Source organism: Microchirus variegatus, assembly GCF_963457635.1.
Source record: "Microchirus variegatus genome assembly, chromosome: 15".
Taxonomy (NCBI): Eukaryota; Metazoa; Chordata; class Actinopteri; order Pleuronectiformes; family Soleidae; genus Microchirus; species Microchirus variegatus.
The window spans coordinates 15,086,960-15,109,116 of NC_139816.1; the positions used below are offsets into that span (position 1 = coordinate 15,086,960).

General features: G+C 43.9%; 1 protein-coding gene across 1 annotated transcript in view; it reads right to left on the minus strand.

Annotated features, from left to right (window-relative positions):
- The window catches only part of zfhx4 (zinc finger homeobox 4), a 76,928-nt gene that overhangs the window by 41,107 nt on the left and 13,664 nt on the right, over positions 1–22,157 (minus strand). Inside the window, exons 2-5 of the mRNA XM_083901655.1 lie at positions 12,862–15,376; positions 12,374–12,598; positions 11,761–12,055; positions 9,564–10,102 (exon numbers count right to left, since the gene is read on the minus strand). Coding sequence (XP_083757781.1) covers positions 9,564–10,102; positions 11,761–12,055; positions 12,374–12,598; positions 12,862–15,330 — 3,528 coding nt within the window. The 5' untranslated portion in view covers positions 15,331–15,376. The remainder of the gene's footprint in view (positions 1–9,563; positions 10,103–11,760; positions 12,056–12,373; positions 12,599–12,861; positions 15,377–22,157) is intronic.

Here is a 22,157-nt window from a genome sequence, read left to right on the forward strand (position 1 = left end):
AAGGCCACAATAGGTGAGAGGAAATAAAAAAAATGAACCCAGAGTAAAAAATCCCATCTAAATCCATCTGACCTTTTTTTTTTTCTTCTTTTTCTGACTCTTTTGTGATGGTTGTCTTTCCTTTCTTTACAAAGCGCTCGGTTTCACAAATGCAAAGAAAAATATTGCCCTGAGATAAATTACCTCTCCTGTTTCTCGCGGCTCTGGCTGCTGGCGATCACATGTGATCACAGCTCTGAGGCCTGTCCATGAGGTGCAGGGCCTGTGGGCGAGCTTAGCTAAGGTCACCCAATAATAATAAGCATCCATTGCATAATGGCCGCCAAGCCAAATAAATGAATTATCACAATGAGTCTTTCATACAAAGCCTTCTGCCTCTTTTCTCCCCGTCTGTGCCGTCTCGTTTTTCTATCTCTCTCTCTTTTTTCCACTCAACTTCTTCTTTCTAATTTGTCAGCAGAAAAAAAACAAAATACATGAAGACGTTATAGTGACAGGGCTTTGTGAGAGCTTGGAACATAAAGTCCAGTCATAGCAAAGTTTGTCTGACGTACGGTGTAAAGGGCAATCTGAAGTTCACTGCTTCCTGACCTCTGGCCGTTCTATTGGAAAAATCAGTTATGTCCCTCCCATCACCGACTGTCTCTTATGCTGATGTGCAACCACACACACACACACTAACATACACACACACTACACATACACATACCCATATAAAAAAAACAACAACCCTGCAATTTTGCAACGCGATATATTTCTTGTAGTTTTAGTCGCATATTTTATTTACCGGCCCAGCAGAGGGGAATAACAGATTCAAGGAGACAGAGACACCACAACAAATCTTACTTATCAGTGCATGTGTGTGTGTGTTAGGTGTCTTGAAAGCCAGTTCACCTCCACCGCCCCATGAAAATGGATCAGTATTTACATTAGCATTAGATTTAGACAGCATGGCTCAGCCACTTACTCCCTATTAGCCATCCTGACCTTAGCCCATTAGGGGCTAAAAGCCCCCGCTTGTCTCCATCGCCGCCAGGTGAGACTGACCAGACCTCCCCATTTCCCTAAACCATCTTCTTGCTGAGGTTATCTTTTCCATCGACTCGACAGTGGGACAAATCATAAAACGCTGAGCTCCATATCACTGAAATGCTAACATTCTTGTGGGATTCATCTCCTTTCCAGTGCTTTGCAAGGGGTGGGATGTTGCTTCACATTTAATGTTAACATACTTTTAGGTTTGCCATTTTCCATTCTTTGCAATGTGCAAAGCGAGTTTTGAGTAAATGTAATCTACAGGAAAAAGAAAAAAAAAAAAAAAAAAAAAAAAAGGGGGTCTGGAGCTTCTTGGCTGGTGCCATCAAAGAGGTTTTCACTGCAGTGATGTTGTTATGTTCAACTAAAACTGAAATGAAAGAGAAGGGAAAATATTTTCGGAGTAGCAATGTGTTTTTGCCAAGTTTGTTTTTCTCCGCTCTGTTCATAATGGAGAAAATGTTTATTAGCAAGAGTTTGACAAAAGGGAACTTACAGTGAGAGACACTAACTGATAGCTTGAGAGGCAAAGAATCCGAGAATCTATGACAGGGAGAACAAAAGAACAATAGACAGAAAGAGAGAGAGAGAATGATAGGGAAGAATCTAGACAAGCATAGTCGGGTTCAAATCACTAATTACACATTCCTGAGCCTGTGAAGGGGAGTATTGTTTTTCAGTTAGCCCCTACCCTGTCGCATGGTTTCACTTAGAGCAAAACAAAAGGTACAGGGAACAAAACACAAGCCTAATACCAGGCCCGGCTAATGACAGTGAAATGGGAGAAATTATCCCTGGGGTGGATCCTCGTGAGAAAATGGCTGGTGATTACTGGACAAAGGGAGTTCATTTTGAAACTGTCACAAAATGGCAGACTGCTTCTTTCATTTAAGAGCTCTATTTATTTTATTTTTTATTAAATGAGTGCGCTATCGTACTGTTACACGAGCGTGAACATACGGGACGTTATGTTTTGAACACTATAACTGACTGGATAACATTACAGAATCAACTCACCGAGACAAAATGCAGCATTTCAAAACCCCTCGAGGGAACAAAAAGGTGAGGTTGAGGCCTTATTCCCCCGGAAGCTACATGAGAGTGTGGCTTGTTTTATGCACAAGTGTTTGTGTGTGCATGCTGGAGTGTTACCTCTGCCAGGGAGAGCATAATGGAAGCGCCTCTTCAGCTGCACCGTTTTGCATATTGCTACAGGAAATCAAATGCCTCGCAGTTGACCTACAAGATGGCACACTTAATCCCTCCCCGTTTTCTTTATAGAGGGGCGCAAGGTTTTATGCTTTTTGTCTTACTTTACCCCTCAAACAGTTCATAAAGGGGCTTCATAAGGGGCTGTGCATCACAGAGCACACGCATAACAATTGTTGACACCTTGTAGAAACTTAGTCATTGCTGTTCAACAATCTGGGATGTTCTGTCTGCGGCCGTAAACCCATAATGATGAGCTCTGTGCTGTTCCGGCAACAAACAGGACCCCACCATTTTCTGCTTGTGCCGGGGGGGGCAGGGCGCGGGGGATTTGTCTGATAGCAGTGGCAGCACTGGGCAGAATCGCCCGGCTGTGGTAGTGTTTGCACAGTCTGTCTAAAGGAAGAACATTGTTTTCCTCTGAAAAAGCCTCAGCCGCAGTCCGCATACCAGCGTCCACTCAACATACCAATGAGCCCTTTGAAGATTACTCAAATGTTTGCCTTTGTCGTCCCCCCCCCCCCACAACCCCCTCATCCACCCCTATCCCTGGTCCTAACCTAGACTCCTGGCAGAAAAAGGAAAAGGAGAGAAAAGGATGGAGTGGAAAAAAAACACAAAAAAAACGAGATCTTCAGGAAACAGTGGGAATACAATACCACCCCAGGCTGTACTAAGATTTAAAATGTCCTCTGTAGGGGATGGGCAACCGCTAAAATAACGAATAATCACGCTCTGGCCACCAGTAAAGTAAATCAAAACAATAGGAGAGGGGTGGGGTTAATACACAAGTCTGCTGATGAACTGCCTTTATGGACAGTCAAGTCCACATCGCACAGTGCAAGGCTGAGTCCACAACTAAAGTCGAATATGATCTTTACAGTGGGTTAATTTAACTAAATGTGTTGAAAACTCGGGAACCCCCCCCCCCCCCACAACCCCTCACACACACATAGACACACACAACCAACCCACATTAATCCCGAACAAGTAAGTGGGCTTTCTATCAGGTCTAATTCAAAGCATTAGGGATTACCTCACAGAAACTAAGCTGCTTGAACTCACAGGAGGTCAGCGTTATTGTGCCACTGCAGGGTTGGAAGGCCAGTGGTCGACACGGGCAAACAGCTGGACAAGGTCAGTTTTTCTCTTTTTCCAGCTCTCCATCAACCCTTCTCCCTCGTTTTTTTTTCACTCCCCTCTCTCTCATTCACCATATAATCAAATATCTCCCTCTACTTATCTATTCGCTGAGCACCTAATGGTTAAAATCAATTACAGCTGGAATGCTGAAATGCCGAATACCGAGCCACATGCTGATAATGACAGAGAGAGTGTGAGGAAGAGAGAGCGAGAGAGAGACTTGGGACTGTTCCAAGGAAGGCACAATTACCTCCAATCGATTGATTATTGATTTGGAAAGGCGTTGAGGAGTATTTCAGTTCAACTTTGTCCATATCAATATCCCGATATATTCATGAGAGTGGGAAAGCATAGTTGTGCGATCTAAATAGCATTTTAAAGACGATGTAGTATTTCGGATCATTTCAGAGAGTACACTCTCGTTTTTTTTTTTAAATATTAATGCAAATCAGATGCACATTTTTATGTCAGGTGGTTTCAAAAGTAAAGCGAACATATTTGTCTGATCCTGTTAACGTGATCCGTCTGAGGTGCCTCTGATCAAATGAAGCCATCAAAAGATCATATTTATTTCAGATCATGTGCCTTCTTGATCATTATTTTGTTTTGAACGCGACTTTATAAAAAAAAAAAAAAATCTTGTTATCTTTGCCTCCGCGGAATGATTAAGACCCAAGAGGAAACAAGGGCCACTCTGTGTGTGCGAAGGAAATGTGAAGTATGCAGAAAAGTGGAAATATAGACCCCATTCAGCCCTGGTATGAACATCCGTCCTCGGTGATCAGATCACGGCCAGATCGCACTAAGTACAGGTCTGAATGGCCCTAATGTGTCCTGAATGCTTCCTCAGATCTAATCGCAAACTACTCCAATCAGCGCTCGTACGCTCATTTATTTTCCGCCACCATCCCAACATTAACTCTGAATTCATTTTCTGACTCACTCAGCTCATCTTTTTTGTCTTCTTTTCTTTCATTCGCTCACACACACACATACACTATGATTGGATGACTGAGGACAGATGTTAATACCAGGTCTGAACAGGGGCCATAGTGAGAGGGAAAACCAAAAAAAAAATTGCCAAACTCCTGCTTTTTCTTTTGTTCCCACTTCCCAGGGATGTTTCCTTCCTTGTGGTGGTCTGGAAGACACTGACCCTCCTCCCTTCACACACCCCATAACCCCCCACGCCACCCTTTCTGCTATCGTTCCCATACCTGTCAGCCCCGATCTGCTTCACAGTCCCATGCACATGGACAAATGGCTTGGCCCGGACCCGGCCCAAATAACCCACAGTTCAGAAAAGGGGCGTGGAGTGATTATGAAGAGAATCACATCTGGCTATTAATATGAGAAAACCAGTACTGGCTCTTTCTTTGTCTTACTGAATGAAAAAAAAAAAGGAAAACACTTTTGCTAAAGAGAGAAAAAAGTACTCAGAGTTTGTTCCCCATAACTAATTCACAGGAGAGTCAAGATGTATAGAGACAGGGACGGGGGAGCTGGTCAGGGTAATTAAACATTACATATGAGTGTCAGTCAGGACTTGGACCTAAGCTGGACATTTTGTGTGCACACACACACACCCCACACACACACACACACCGGCTAATGCTATGCCGACCATCTGGTTAAGGCGCTGGAGGAAGAATGGGCGAAACTCTTATTAATATCTATGAGGATTATTAGGAATAAAGGGGAGGGTGGGGAAGTCTGTCCATCCAAACCTCTCTGTCAAACACACAAAGCAACAGCAACACACACATCCACACACACACACTTGCTTTTATGCTTTAATTAGTCGCTCCCCCCCCCCCCATTTCGCCACGCCTGGACCTCTGAAAGATTTCCATTTTGATCCCTATGCAGGTGAAACTGGAGACGATTTGAATAATGTACTAACTGCCAGAGAGAAAGAGAGAGCCAGAAACAGAGAGACTGGTGGTGCAACTTCTAGAAGTGTAAAATGAAAAGAGAGATGGAGCGACAACAGATGAAAACGCAGACAGTGTTATCCGTTTCCATGACAGAACATGACGATGTATATCTTGCAGTCAGGTAGCATCTCATGTCAAGCATCTCCGAACATTCTATTTGAAGAGAAGTCACAGTCTGCGAGTGTGCAAGACAAGGATGCAGTAATGAAGAGTCCATGTCTGGAACAAGTGGACATGGACTCAAGTGTAAAACAGTTACTTGATCACCAAGACGACACTTGTAGGTGTGTGTGTGTGTGTATATATATGTATGTATGTACATATGTATGCACTCACTGAGTGTTTGTAATGCTACACCTCCACATTACCGTGTAATAAAACGGTGAAACCGTTTGAGTCTCTTTTTTCCTATTCCAGGGACAAGCACAATGGCTTTTTATGCAAATCTATTGGAGTCAATCTCCTGTCCATTTTCCCATCACACAAGTCCAAATGACAGTCGAATAATTTGGGCTGCATATATATAGGGCCATTTGATTTTCAAATGAGAGTGGGCAGGGTTGACCCTTGCTAATAGCAAAGGCACAGCGGCAGACTTAATATCACAGATGCATAAGCATTGCGATCTCCATCTGAGGGAGATGGAGGAGAATAAAGCCGGGGAGGGTGGGGGCAGAGTTGGATGAAAAAAAGAAATGCCCCTTGGTTGATGGAAAAAGGGAAAAAGGAAGAAAAAAAAGAAAAAAGATTAAGAAAATTACAAGCTAGGACGTCTTTTTCCCTGCATTAAACCCAGTATCCTTTTCTATTTTTTTCTCCCCCCTTTTCCTTCCATCACTTTAATTCCCCCCCCCAACCCTTGATTTTCGGCCGCGGTGTTGCCACGAGGATCATGGGTAATGAGATGGCCTATCTGCTGCTCCCCAGGGGAATGAGAGAGAGAATAAGAGAATAAGAGAGTCGGAGTCAGAGCACAGTGGAAGACAGAGGGAATGAAACACCCCGTTCTTTTTCTTTGTATGTGTCACTAACAAATATTCCCATCCTAATGTCATCTCTCCTCCATCCTCCGTCATAAAAAATGAGCACTTTATGAGCCTGAGATCCTGCGTTCAAAGAGGAGCGTGAAGGAAAGGAAGGAATGTGAAGAAGAAGAAAAAAACGATAAAAAGAAAAACAGAGATATGGAAATGTCCAGTGGACCCCGGACGTCTACTTGAATTATGATGGAAAGTTGAACAGACAGACTGGGTGGGGTGGTTGTGTGGCTGAGGACAGTTTAAGATTTATTCAGACAGCCATCTGAGAAACAGGTGCCATGGCCTATAAGAGTCTATGTGTGTGTGTGTGTATGTGTGAGAGTGTGTGTGTGGTCCTTGACCATGCCACATTGACCATGAACATTCTCAACTCCTAATGACCCAGGGGCAAGCACAGCCCAGATCACTCACACACTCACACACACACGGTCGCTACAATCTAAACCCCCCTACTTAGCCCCGCAGCACTGACAGAATGGCACTGACAGATTTACTCCCGTCTCCATGTGCATTAAGGCCAGTGTTTGTTATTAAAAATCATAACGAAGCCATACATCATCGCATTCGATGCTAAGCCAAACACGAGTCAGGCCAGCTCTGGACACACTGTTCTACGACTCCATTTAATGCGACTTCACAGACGGCTCACGTTCAAACGTGATGCAGATAAAGCATACAGTCCTTTACTCATTCAAAAAAAAAAAAAAAATCTATGTTATAAAGCTTTGTATTTGACAGCTGTGATAATACTAAAGTGACCTTCGATACACATAATTTCATTTGCAACTAAACTGATCCGCTTTTTCCATATAAGGCCGGACTTCCTGCGCCACCTGCTTTGCCCCGGACACCATATGACATTATGTGTGTATGTACTGCTAATGTCATTTTCTTCTTGCTGTTTCAAAGTCTGGAAAAAAAAAAAAAAACACTTTCAAACTCTCTATTCCCCTCAGAAGTACTCCAGTGCTGCTACAAAGCAGCCATAAAATCTCCTGAATATGCTTTTTGTTTGTATCTTCAAATGCTTTCCCATGCCATAAAGACATTCTGCGTTTTCCAAAAAACCAGATGGTAAAGTCGTCAACACTTGGATCTTTTATGCGCTCAGCCAAGCTACCTCCATCCCCATGTGCTTTTCACCTCTGCCAATACATAAAAGGAGAGGTGTTTTTCTGGTCAAATAAAGAAATTACTTTTTTTTCCCTCTGCTATTCTCTCCCTCTCTTTACTTTACTACCACATGTCCAAGGGTAAAATAGTGGGATTTCTGCCAAAAGTATTAAAAGCGTCATCTGTGGAACAGATTTGTTGAGGCCTGTGGGGTAGGTGGGTGGGTAGATGACGTACAGGGGTACACGAGTGCACAGAGGGGGCATCGGGATGACCCTCACTTGTCTTGGCAAAACTGGTGCTGCGGAGGACACTCCCTTAGTTAACTAAACCTTCCTGTTAGGCGAAAATAAGAACTAAATTTGGAATTAGCTCAGACAAACCACTTTCTTTCATTTCTGTGGTGCTGATTGTGCTTCTTGGGTGTGTACATTTATTCACAACTGATATGAATAGCCTGCTTTGTATGGTTTTCAGAGTTCAGCGCAGGCCCGGGTAACCAAGTCTTTCTCTTGACAGTGAGGTCCTATAATCACGTTAATCCTATAGTTTAGAGTCTCAGCTAATGTAGACCAAAGTGGAGGCTGTGTAATTTTGTTGAGAATTAAAATGTACCATATTTCAAAGTAATTAGTGAACGATCCCCTAGGACAGACATCTTCAACTCATCCCACGCCAAGTTCCGTCGTTGCCAAACTGTCAGCCAATCGCGCATCAATATGTACATCCTGTTTAAGTCAACAAAGACTGTTTTAAATCGCCCCCGAGAATGCCGGTGTGCTTGATCCAGGCAAGCATCGGAACTGCAAGAATCAGTCACAGATTTACAAATAAATGATTTCCCTTAAGTGCAACAGCAAACTGCAGGCAAAAAAATAAACATGTGGAACTGTATAGCAAAAGTAATATTAAATGTACAAATCCTTATCTGTCTAAATTAATCTTTTGTCAAACACAGCTAAAACTTACAAATAAAAATCCCACTCACAATAAGCATAAAATACAACACTGGGTATTTTTTTTATAAAGAAACAAATTTATAACGTAGAAAAAATTATTTACATTATTTTTCTAATTTTCTTTACCGCATGCACCTACAAGCACACACACACACACACACACACACACACACACACACACACACATACACATACACACACATACACACAAACACCTCCCACTGCCAAATGTTGCATACAGTAGTAAAGAAATCCTCATTAATGTAATGCACTTGATCCTGTCCTGTAGGTCAAGGCCTGGGAAATGTAACAGCATCCTATTAAGCTGAAGGAGACGTCTGACAAACTAAATCACCTGAAATATATTGGGAGGAAAAGAAGATGCCAAATATTGCCCGTGTTGGAATTTCCTTCCTCAGATACTGTTTATTAAAGAGTTTAATTAGTTAAGTAAGCGACTCGCATGTTATTTCAGCGCTCAGATGAGCAGCTGGTGTGGGAGCTGATGTCTCCCATTGACTTGAGGAAAACGTCATGTTTGTCTACACAAATGCTGTGTCTATATGAACATATATTGTAAAGAACGTGTGTGTCTGGAAATGTCAGTTACGTATGAGAATTTTCAATAGTATTTTTTTTTTTCTTTATGTGCATGTTTGTCATATAAGGCTCCAATGTGTCTTGGGATTCAGTTCCAAATCTAATTCCCTTATCCTGTAAACACATTCAGGATAATTTCTGAAATTATTCCAGAATTATATGCAGTCGAAAACACGGCTAAGGACGATCAAAATCGCTGAAACTACGTGACTTGTGTGTAATTAGCAGTGCCGACGGTGCCAACTGGTCACAAGCAGATCATTTACCCATCCTGGGTACAGTGACCTTATCTTTGTCTGTCATTGCAATTTTTTATGGGAATTTGTATCCATGTCCCACTGACGTCAAGAAACACAAAACATACAAAATACAAAATGTACAGTGAAATCGTGTCCTGCAAAAACAATTAATCTCTAAATCTTTTTTTTTCTATCTTTTAATTGTCGGTTTCTTCCACACATGTAAGTGTGTAAGAAAGTGATGTTTTTGCAGGACAGGACATTACATGGGTAAATGTCTGTTTTTACCTTGTAGAGGCGGATCGCAGCCTCATGCCTCTGGTTGGTGGCATGCAGCCTCAGTTTATCCACGCTGTTGCTGTAGTAGTCACAGGCGTTGCACTTGAGGTGCACTGGGTTGCCAATGGCCACACACTTTAATCTCCACTGGTTGGCCTTGCCCCCCTCCTTGATGTGGGCCACCAGCTGGTGCTTCTGCATGTGCTTGTCTGTCTTGCAGTGCAGCTGAAAGTTGGCCTTAAGCTGCGTGTTGTAGCTGCAGAGCTTGCACTGGTAGACATCGCCCATCACGCAACGCCACTCTTCTTCGGGCAAAGAGCGCTCGGCGTTGACGTGGGCGTTCAGCGCCTCCAGGTTGTCCGTGGAGTAGCAGTTGCACACGGCGCACTGGTAGAGGCGCAGCGTCGGGTCGTTGATGGGTGGCGACAAGGAGGACAGGGAGGGGTCTGATGAGGACATGCCCCCCAGTCCACCTGCGGACACCAGGGATAGGTCATCTGCCATCAGTTGACCACTGGCAAGACGCAGCTCTGACAGGTCACTGTTCACTGTGGAGAAAACAAGTAAAAAGAAAAAAAAAAACGTTAGTAAAAGAGGAAAGAGAGACAGAGAGAGGTCTAAATGGAAGGGCCTCAAGATGAATTACACACATGGAGGCACAGAGGGATAACATGTCAGATAGAAGGCAGACAGTATGCACAGCAGGAAGAATGGTACATAAAAACAAAGAGGTATGACAGAAAGACAAAGCTCCGTTGAAAATGAAAGGCTCACATGCATAGGGAGGGATAAAGGAGATAAAGAAAGAGAAAAGGCTCTTTTTATTAAATGAAATTAAGTGTGGAGAGAAAAGTGAGTCTTCTATGCAGGCCTCTCTCACACACACAAAAGGATTTGATAAAATAAAGCCACACAGAGGACTAGGGCTCCGCACAAAGTCTTGTCTATAAAAAAACCCTAATAGGATTGAATCAGGATCAATTACAATCATCCTTTTCAACTTGCTAACTCGCTCATCAGGTAGCTTTAATTACTGCTCTCAGCGATGGAGGGATGGCGGTTTGAAGGCCCCGGGCTTTTCTCACATCGACACACAGATTTGAAAGGCTGATCAATGCATTACACAGGTTTTCTCTTTCTTCTGGCCCACCCACCTCAGGACAAAGAAGAAGAAAAAAAAACCCAGATCTGCTATTCATACAAATGTAATTAACTATTTTGTTTGATCTCTTCATTGTCTCTGTATGCACGTTGCCAAAACTCATCATGTTTTTTTTTTTTGTTTTTTTTTAATGAATATTATTTAATTGTTTGGCGCACTCTCTCCGTCTTTCTACAGGTAACACGTAGGATGAGCGAATGATGATAAATTATGCTAAATATTATTTTTGCATATTTGCATCCATCATCTATTCATGCATTTTGTGTACGTGCGAGTATTTGAATGCACTGTGTAAATATTCTGCTCACACCGTCTAAACCTATGTACAGCTGCACTCACTATGGGGAGCAGTGAGTTACCAGTGTAATTGACTGAGAATACATCTGCTGGCTGGGCTGTGACCTCCACACTAGAGGAGGGAGTGGGTGTGCAACACTGCAGGGTCATTGTTAAATCTCTCTCACTCCTACGGGAATCCGTTTCCTGCTGTGTGAGAGAGTGTGTATATGTGTGCATGTGTGTGTATGTGTGTGTGTTCTCTCCAGGGTGAGAGAAGGTAGGTTGGGTGTGTGCATGGGGGGGGGGGGGAATTAAGCTGACTTAAGAAAATTACAAATGAAAGATTAAGAATAATTCTCATGTGGTGTCTCATAATCATTTTTTAATCAGTGAGAGGGGTCAAAGAGAGGAGACAATGACAGAGGGACAATATGAGAGGAGCGATAAGAGGCAAAGAGAAAGAGAAGAGGGTGCAGCGAGGGGGGGGGTGAGGCAAAGAGGATGGGAGAAGAAAAAGGGAAGGTGAGAGGGCAGGGAGAAAAATGAGGAGCAATGAAACAAAGGCACAAAGATAAAAACAATACCTAGATATATGTGATAAAACAGATAAAAGTGACTAAGTGAATGATGAGCAGAGGAAAATGAAATAAAAAGCTTGAGGGCAACAATGTTAAAAGGACACTGGTTAGTACTTTGTCACATCCTCACCAGAAAGTGACTAATGTGTGAAACCTCTCGTTTTATTTCGGCTCTAGTATCTCTTACCTAAACCTGATCCGAGAGCAGCTGCGGTCGCAGGGTCGAGCTGGAATGGGTTGATCATCATCTGGGCATCTGGGCCGCTGCTGCCGGCTGGGTTGTCCAGTTTTACACCTGCCATGCCCATGTTTTGAGCCAGGTAGTACTGGTAAAGCTCTGCCTCGGCTGGGGCCAGGCCCAGGTGAAGACTGTGTTGGATCTGCTTCATGTTCTGCTGCAGCAGCATCATGTTGTGCATGTGTTTCTCACTGGTCATATGGATTCGCAGATTCCTCGCCACGTTGGTCTCATAGTCACACACCTGGTAGAGCAAGGGGAATTCAATGTTATGCTTGTCTATCAGCACATTAGAACATCATACTAGTGATCACTATACTAGTGAAGTAAAATAACACTGATCGTGGCATTTTGCAATGCATTTGTGATTCTGACATCTCTAACCTCAGTAGATAATGATACAATGTATGAAACATTCTGTTTTATAATAGCCAGGGGTCAGAGAATGTGCCAAGTAAAATAATAGACACAGTGACGCAGAGGGGTATAACTGGCTCATTGTGCGGATTGTGCAACAAGCATGCTGGTATGCTGCTACCACAGCCTCTGTTCGTTTCATTACCTCACAGCGCCAAGTGGGCTTCTGTTTGGGTTTGGATGGCGAGGGTGCACCACAGCTTACACCTAGGCTGACACTGGGCACAGGGTTGGCATGGGTGTGGGTGTGGGTGTGGTTGTATTGTGGCTCGGTGCCACCATTCTGGAGCGTTTGTACGTTGTTCAGATGCTTGTCCGACTGCATGTGGATGCTAAGGTTGCCTTTGGTGGTGGTTGAGTAGTTGCATACCTGGAATATAAGAGCCAAAAGTGATGCATTAAACATTGTAACAAGCAAATTTTTTTTTAAAGTGTTGATACAACATGGAAGACAAACACAAAGACTTTTCTGTATTCTGACACTAAAAGACAGAAAGATAAGAGTTGGCTTATAGAACCCAGGCAGAAAAATTTAAATATAGTCTTATTCTAATATGGAAATTCCAGAAAGATTAAACAAAAACATATAGGGAAAACAGAAATCCACAGAGATGAAAAATGAGATGGACAGACCTCACAGCGGAAAGGCTTGTATCCACAGGTATAGCTTTCGCCCCTAGCTAAACGAGGATGAGGCTGTCCTGTGCGGCAGTACACACATGATCCACCAGACTCCGGATGTTTCTCCTTCATATGAGCGTCCAGTGTCTGCTGGTACTTGTAGTGCCAGTTACACTTGGGACACTTCAGCGTCTTGCAAGAGTTGCGTGAATGCATCATCGTCATATGCCCTCCAAGGGATCGCGAGGACCCCAAGACTGTGTCACACTTTGGACATTCTACCCCACTTCCTGGTGACCCTTCACCAGGACCAGGGGTACCAGGTGTCCCTGGAGTTCCAGGTGTACTCGGATTCCCTGTATGATGATGCAGAGGCCCAGGACTCTCATCATCTCTGCGCAATATCATATCAAGTGGGTGGGAGTTCGGCGATGACCCATCCCTTCCTGCCAGGGCGTCACTGGTTGAATCATTGCTGCTCTCCCGCTCTCTGGCAGCTGCCAGAGCTGTGGAGAAGCGGCTCTTCTCCATCTCCAGCTTCTCACACATAGTCAGGGAGGAAGAGGAGGTGGAGGCCTTGCGGTCACTATTATACTTTAGCACACTGTTGGAAAGGGGGGAAATACTTTGGTTTAAGAGAGGGAAATCTTTGCTACTGGTGCTGTCAGCCCGCTGGCCTGTCAAAGTAAGGGCCATGGCCTGTTCCTCCTCCTCATCTGCCTCCATTTCTACTCCACCACCATTGGAGTAAGCGTCATCATCCTGCTCTGGACTTTCTCCTCCCATTACACTGGGCTCCCGTTTCATAGACGGGTACTGGCTCAGGTCCGGCCCATTGGGTTGCAAAGTGCATGTCTCCCTATCGTGGCCTTTGCAGTCACTATCAGAGTTCAGACCTTCCAGGTTAACACCAGTGGCAGCAGCAGCAGAACTCCCACTGGGGGTTCTGTGGGCGCCAGCCCCTCCCCCGAGGTTTGGGTTGGTCTCAGCCTTTGGCATGTTTTGGGTTCTGGGGGTTTGGTCATTGGAGGAGCTGCTGGCACTGCCCTTCAGGAAGGCAAATCCTGCTTGAAGGGAATCTGCATTCTCCCCACTACTGTGGAAAGCATTCCACAATCCACGGAGGCCCGCATCTGGCCCTAGGAAGTTGGCAGGTGTGGGAAAGTGGGGTAGCACAGAGTTGGGGGATTTTTTTGGTTCCAGAAAGCTTATAAGAGGTTCTTTGTCCTTGCCGATGCCCTGGATGATGGCAGAGACGTGCTTATTGCTAAGCAGCTTCTGCTCCTGCTCATTCAGGGTCATACGGTGGTCATGGACAGCGTGTGTCACGAAGGAACGGCTGTAGCCAAAAGACAGCTTGCACAGGAAACACATCAGCACAGGCTTCCGCCGCCCATCAGCCACGCAGCCCTCAAACTTGGACAAGTCCACATTGTTGGGGACATCTTTGGACACACAGGAGTTTTTGGCTGCACCATCCGCTGTAAGATAGTCTTTGTCATTCTTGTGGCGGAGGTCATAGACACGGAAACTGTGCAACATGGGACCAGCGCCCGCCAGCCCTCCAGCTGAGGTATTTGGGAAGGAGGGGTGGTCAGCCGCTAGGGGTTTATTCCCCAGGGTTGAGGCGATGTGGAAGGTGTTGATGATCTGGGGGTAGAAGGACATGGGTGCAGCAGGCTGCTCCAACCGCTCCCCCCGTGGGCTCAGGCCACTTTGGCCACTGCTGGCCTGGACACTGGGGAAAGTCTGGGGGGACAGCAGGCCCCTGAATTGGAGAGCCCCAGAGAGCCCCCCCTGGTTGCCACACTGTTCTTTGGTGTCCTCCATGATGAAGGCAGAGCCATCGGGCTGGTAGATGATCTCACCACACAGTTGCTCCACATCACTATCCTCTTCCATTTCCATCTCACTGTTCATCTCCTCCACTTCGGCAGCACCCACCTCACGCTCCCCATCATCTTCACTCTCCTCCCCTACCATCCCTTCAATCTCCTCACCCTCCTCATGACCTCCAGTGGTAGGCAGGCGAGCATTGGGGCAGTGGTGCTCCATGTATTTTTGTAAACTGGAGAAGGAATTAGAACATTCGTTGCAGGGGATCTCTTTTGCCGGGGCCACGGGAGATGTGGCTGGGGCAGAACAGTCCGAACCCAAAACTGCTCCTCCTCCTCCTGGTAAAGTCCCAGCAACACTTCCTTTGTTACTGGTAGTAAAGCTTTCTCTCCGACTCTGTTCAGGTACAGGGTCGGTGGTTGAACTGACAGTGGTGGGGGTAGCAGTGGATGTCAGCGGGCTCACAACAGGCTGTCCAAGGCCATTCTCCGGCTCTCTAATGGCAGCAGGTGATGATTGGTTGTTGTTGGCGACATTGGTCTCCATGGCAATGACGGAGTTGTCCTCAGCAGCAGCGTCCAGCCTCTGGCCACCATGTTCCTGCTGCCGTGACGACACCATAGGGGGAGAGTCACAAGTTGCCATGACGACCACTACATAGGGATCTCATCTCATCCAGCCTAACAGGGACCTGAGTTGTGGAAAACAGAGTAAAAGAAAGAACAATTATTAACTAAATACTTCCAGATACATAGGCTGAACAACCATTTAATTTATTTTAATTATTCCCAACTTACTAGCAGCCATCATTCATTCTCAAGACCATGTGTTGTTTTTATTAAGATAAGATTTTTTTTTTTATAGCAGAGCATGTTGATTTTCACAATACTACTTGTATGAATTATTATTATCATGAGTTATTTTATATTAATCAAGGCCAGATTGGTATTCCTGCAGAATACCCTTCACAAATCAACTCGAGTAATTTGGAAATGTCTTAATGGCGTCTGGAATGTTGGACAATGTTTTGCAGAACCAACCCACTCCACACACACATCAGAAGTTGCTAACCTGTAGCTTGGATGCAAACAAAAAACACCAAGATAAAAAACAAGATGGTAGCACAAAGACAACTTTTGAAATGCTGAGAAATCTAACATTAAGTGCTCCATCTTGCATCTGTGGCCTATAAATGATAGACTGAGATAACTCGCCACAACCACAGAAAAAGGCCATACTTAAAAAAAAAGGTTTTGTCTTCTACTGACCCTGGGGACCACAGCTTGGAAACAGGGGAAATGAGGTATAAATGGATGAAGCAGCTCCCATGGCAGCTGGCAGTAGGGAAGTTTATAGGAATAAGCCAACTGTCTAGTAAATAGACTCTTTGATCGACATACCACTGTGCAACACTGGAAGCTGGAAGCAGTTTTGCCTCGACTGTGTCCTGAGTGTGCTTTTGCTGTATTGTAAGATAATGACTTCAGGCTAGTACAATACCCCCAAAAGTGCCGTTTTGAATAAAACGACTAACAACCAAGTTTATTTAACAACTTGGTAATTGCAGAAAGGTTAGTGCTGTCCTTTAGGGAGGAAAAGTGGATTGGCGTTAGAGGAGTCTTCAATCATTGGCTAAATCTGTCTTGGCGTGTTCTAACCAGTCAGGAGTTGCTAATTAGCAGCACCTATTAACCTATTAATGCCCCGAAGGTACGACTTAGACTCAGTGCGGACAGGGAAAGTAAGACTGTGAATATTGACATTTTGCTAAGTGCGCGGCTGTTCTTGAACAATGTGGAAAAGCAGAACGCTGCCCGTTGGCACAATTTCAAGAGGAGGGTCACACATAGGAATACATCAGGAAATGAAAGAATATTTCACCCAAATGTTTTTTTGTTTATGCAGGAGCAACACAAGGAGAGGGAGAGAGAGAAAGAGAGAAGACGCTTCCATGAGGAATGATGTTTGGAATACCAGTGAGATGTTATCAATCCTGGGCAGCTGCCCATCTCTCGATCCCTCACTACTTCAATCGGTTGGCTTTTCACAACAAGGCACAAATGCAAAGACACACACAAACATGCAAACCCAATGCAGAAGAAAGACTTCTACGCCCACAACGTTTAATGGCAGGCATAAAGTCACCTGAGGGAAAAATACAAAAGGACGGACGAACAATTTGAAATCTGAGCCTTCAACGCGACTGATAAGACAACGTTTTCTGACTCAGCTGAACACAACAAATGAGAAGTACTTGTGCTTGTCGGCATTTTTTTCCCCCCACTTGATACAGTACCGGCTCTTTTCAGATGCTTGCGTGTAAATGAGCTGACATTAAAAGAAAGCTTTAAAGAGCCATGTTAACCTTTAACCCAAAGCCACCTGCTTCTTAATTCTCTCTCTCTTCCTACACTCCCTCTCCATCACAACAAAGCTACAAAGCAATTAGAGGATTAATCCGCAACAATCCAGGGCTAAACAAAGCCAGTGGGAGGGACGGTAAAAGCGTGAGGAATGAAATCAAATATGTGCGAGTATGTTTGCGGGTACATGCGTGTGTGCACGCGCTATAATCAGGTCTAATCTGACATATCCCAGAGATGATTCCATGGTGACTAGTGATAGATTAAAAGAGAGAAATTGTTTTTTTTTTTACCCCCACCCCCCCCCCTTTTTGTATCTCACCGTTTCTCACTATTCTGTTTGTGAGATTAAAAATAAATTACAACTCCACTGTATATTTTCATCCCGTCACAGTTGACGCCACCTGACCGTTTCAGAAGGACAAGCATTAACAGTTCATGTGATGTTTTAAAGTCAAGTGATTTTTTTTTTTTTTTCCCAAAGCCATGGATCATAAAGATAATGATTCTGGTTCACACAAACACACAAACACACAAACACACACACACACACAGTCCACATGTTAACTCAGACTTGCAAAGAAATTAGCAGCAATTAGCTCTGCATTCTAAACAAGTGCGGAGGTGAAGGAGGCCAAAAATGTGTCACGCTACAAGAATGCGTGGTATTATTTGAATGTTTTGGCACAAACGAACGTCTTCCTTTTAATATGTGGCTGCACTGCTGCTGCTGCTGCTGCTGCACAAGCAGATGAAAAGAAGATCAATTTGGTATTGTGAAGAAAAATTATATCAAATGAAGGATTTTAAATCATCCACTTAAATGACTGCTCTTTCGGATGTTCGCCATAAATCATCCATTAAGCTCTGCACCAAAACAACATGCTGGGCTTGTTCCTAGTCTAACATCACACACTTTCTTTTCCATCAGTGTCTCCTCTTAGCTTGTGTTAAATGTGATTGAGGGTAAAACTGTTCAGAAGCAGTGGGTTTTAGGACTAATGTAATGCATACAACAGGATTTACTACTTGTCAGTGGTGTCACTTGACTGCTTATTTTATCTGGGAGCAACCCCTTTAAATTGTAGCTCGGACATAAAACACTGCAGTTTATGAATTATGCATCACCTAACACTTTAAGTATGGAATTATGTCTTATGGATAAGCCAATGTGTTAAGCACTTGGCACTGATATATCACCCCTAATGCTAACAGGTTAGCAGCTGTTTACATGTGTGCAGCCTGCCAACAATAACATAATGAGTCCATTCATTTGTTACCTCTGGTTCTTATTAAACCCACTCATTTTGAAGCTTCTGACAGAACACTGGCGAAGAATGGAAACGCAAACGTGACAAAGGCGTAATGTTTGATATCATTTTATTGCGTTCTTCTTGCGTTTTGCAATTTAAAGTGCCTGAAATAACACCAATCCTTCCCGCGTGTGTGTTTGCACGGTCGGACAAAGACGCAGTGCATTCGTGTTTTCCTCTCCTTGCATTTCTGAGCTCAAAGTGACATTCTAGAAACTGAGATTTGTTACATTTGCGCAGATTTAAACAATATCCCATGTGCTACATAAAAGCGGTTCAGGATAAATATGTGCAAAGGTCGTGTGCGTCTCGATTCTTTTTCGTTTTTTGCTCCATTCCTCAGGCTTCACACCTTTCACAGCGGCAGTGCCCACTACTGCTTCTTTTAAGGTAGATCATGTTACTGCTTGCTAAGAAACCTTCCTCTCGCTCTCTCCCCCACTGGTTTCTTTTTGCTCTGCTAACCAACCAGATGACTTTTATTCGAGAGAGAGAGAGATAGAAAGATATATAAAGGGAGAGTGAGAAACTCACAATGAAGCCCTGGTTTTTCCACATTGCAGAAACGGTTCTCTTCTTATAAGAGAAGAACAAAAGAAATGTCCAGAGCTGCTCCCACCTCTGTTTTTTAATTAAGCATGTCCCCTTGCTTTCACAAGCATGCACACGGACACAGGCTCTCTCTCTCCCTCTCTCTTTTTCATTCTCATACACAAATGCACAAACACACACACACACTAAGGTAATTAAAGTGGCAGATCAGATTCAGTGAGAAGAAAATAATAGCCGAGGAATGCCTGCTTTGGACACTGCTAGTTCTGATGTGAGAGAGGGACTGAAAGTCTCCTTGGCCTATTGTTTTTCTCCCCCCCCCCCTCCCCTTCCCCTCGATTCTCTCTTCCATATCCCTCCATCTGCTTTTCCATAGCTGCCAGAGAGACAGGGAAGCAGTCTAAAAAGCAGGGGATTTCTCCACTTCTTTTTTTTTTTTCCTCCACTTTTCTGTCTCGGCTCAGTTTGTTATTAAAGCACCTCGTCAGACGTTTGAGAAAATCCTAAAAAAAAAGTCAACATAATCTGAGACTGGTCCACAAAATACACGTTACAATAAAACTTTTGTTGTTTCTTAATGAATTTGCTAATAATACTTCATAGTGTCCATAGGGCAGACCTGAGGCACCAAGCTCCCCGACAGTCCTGTCCTACTTTTATCCTCTTGTCAAGACTATCACACATTAGCCAGAGTCACAGCGTGGTAAATGCCAAACCTGTAATTGCAATGTCGCCACACTGTCATCGTTGTTTACATGGGAATCTGCTGACTTCAAATTCTTCTTCCACCCAACTGTCCGACATTTTGATGCGAGGGCAGACAGCACTGTTAATACTGTCGTGAATATTTATAACATCTGTAAACACTAGAATTAGGCAGATCAGTGCCTTGGGATGTGGTCATCTGAGTTCCAAAATGGTTGTTTTTTTTCCCCCCTCTGCTTGTCAAACTGTTTAGAGACATTTCTGAGCGCATGTAATAACTGGTGAAATTAAATCCAGGCTGATTTTTTTTTTTTAAGTTGAACGGTAAAGCTAAGAAAAGTCAGACAACAAAGTCAAAAGACAGGGTGAGACTGAATGTCCATTCCTTGAGGTCTCCTAGAAGGTCATCTCTCTCTCTGCATGTGGCCCCTCGGTCTAACACCAAATCTTCTATCAAAATGTCACCAAGCGTTAGCCAAAGACAAAGGCGAAGGGCACTGTGAAAGCCCATGCATCCATCTCTCACTGTCAGTGCCTTGAATAGGTCTACTCCGGTCTAATTAGACCTGTTTATTTGTTGCCATGCAGAAACGGAGGGATGAGAAAAAAAAAAGTGGATCGAGGAGGAGGGGGAACTATCTCTTTGCTCACAATGCGAGAGCGAGAGGAGCAAACAGTGCTGATGCATGTGTGCGCAAGCACTTAAAGTCACATGCACAGAATTAGAAAAGATAATGCTTTAAGTCTTAAAAGCAAGGACTCTGGGAGAAAATTGCTGAATGATTGGGAAAACGGTGATTGTGTGCGTGACCAACATTTTATTTGTCTTCTTAACTACTTAACTTCACAACAAGTTTTTTGCGCGGCAGTTGTTTGTTGCCTGGAGGTGTAATAGTACACGCGTCATATCCAGTCGATCTCCTTCAGTGGCACCTCCGCACCCTTTTCTGTCCGTCTGTCCTTCCCATTGTCTCCCTTATAAGCAAAGGTCTTCATTACCAAAAAAGACACCTTGTCATTACCGCAAGGTGCAGCCCAGACACCTAAAGCAAGCACAACTCCATTTAGCATGGGAATCTTGTTCGACAAATTACACACTCCGCAAAAAAAAAAGAAAATGCCTTTTAGCAAATCAAAATCAAAATGATGTCTACATGAGCAACGATCTTGGTTTGTATAAAGAATGGAGAGGGACATTTAGAGGAGGAGGAGGGGAACAAGAATAATGAAGCAAAGTGTAGAGGATGGAAGTGGCCTTTTTCTATTTTCCTAGAGCAGGTATGCAGGTTCTATCCCTGCAGGTTGATGACAAGTTAATTGGTCTCATTGGTTGCTCAGGTAACATTACACCCAACCGCCCTGAGGTCCGTACCTGATATTCTATTGTTAGTGGAAATAATATTGTGGCAAATTAGAAAACACAGAGAGTATCACTGGACACAAAAATAGTCAAGTGTGCAAAAAACAAACTTGACTGTTAAAATGAGTGAATTGTGAAACTTCTTTGCTTTTTTCCCCCTTCTCCTCTCCCTCTTTTTTTTTTTTTAGGAGGAGGTTCATCACTCAAGGTACAATAAGACCTAAAATCTGATTTAGGATTAGATTACAACCTTTCCTAACTGAAAAGCGGGACGAGGTGAAAACATCTCTCATGTCCTCCAGCTGCTACTGAAAACCATCCACCCACAAGACGACCAAATATATCTACCGCGTGTTGAGGAAAAGTAACATTTATTTCCATTAAGTAGGTTTTTTTTTTCGCTATGATACTTAGGACATGGGGCCCTTTATCTGCTGACTGTTTGGCTTTGCAGAGACAAAGTTATGTGGGTTATGGACAAGTTTGACTGGATTTAACAATTTTACAAAAGGACTAGGTGCTTACACAATCCAGTCTAAATATATGCACAAGTCTCACGCCTCTGAAGAGGCGATATTTCAAACTAAGCTCAAACTGAAACATGAAAATAAACAGTCAGACACTGCTGGGTCGCAGTCACCACTTACTGCCCTTGCTAAAGATTTTTTCCAGCATCAAAGGCAAAGCCAATCTACATAGCTAATGCCTGTAGTTTTTTTTTTTTTTTGCTTTTCCTCCCTTTCCTCACACTCAAAACTGCAAAGACCATTGAGAGTAAGTAAGAAAAAAAATGGGGATTTTTCTTTCGCTGGCAATCTGGAAACACTCTGTAGTTAATTAGGGTTGATTGGAAATGAACCACACAAACAAAGGGCAGCCTATGCCCCAACTATTATGACCGTGCACACACGTGCACGAGTGAGGGAGGGGTGGGGTGGGGTGGGGGGGGCTATAACAACCTTAGAAGCCCAGGCTGGTAAAAGCTCCACTCTCTCGATCTGTCTCCTCTGTCTCCTTACCCCCTCCACCTCCACCAAGAAAGATTAAGGGAATGCACCGCCAAAGAATGTGTGACGACCTCCACTGCCACGGTGCAAAACTTCCAGCCCCTGACGCCACAAAAGGCAAGAAGGTAATTAAGTTTGAAAGAATAGAAGCACTGCCACAAACAATGCGGCA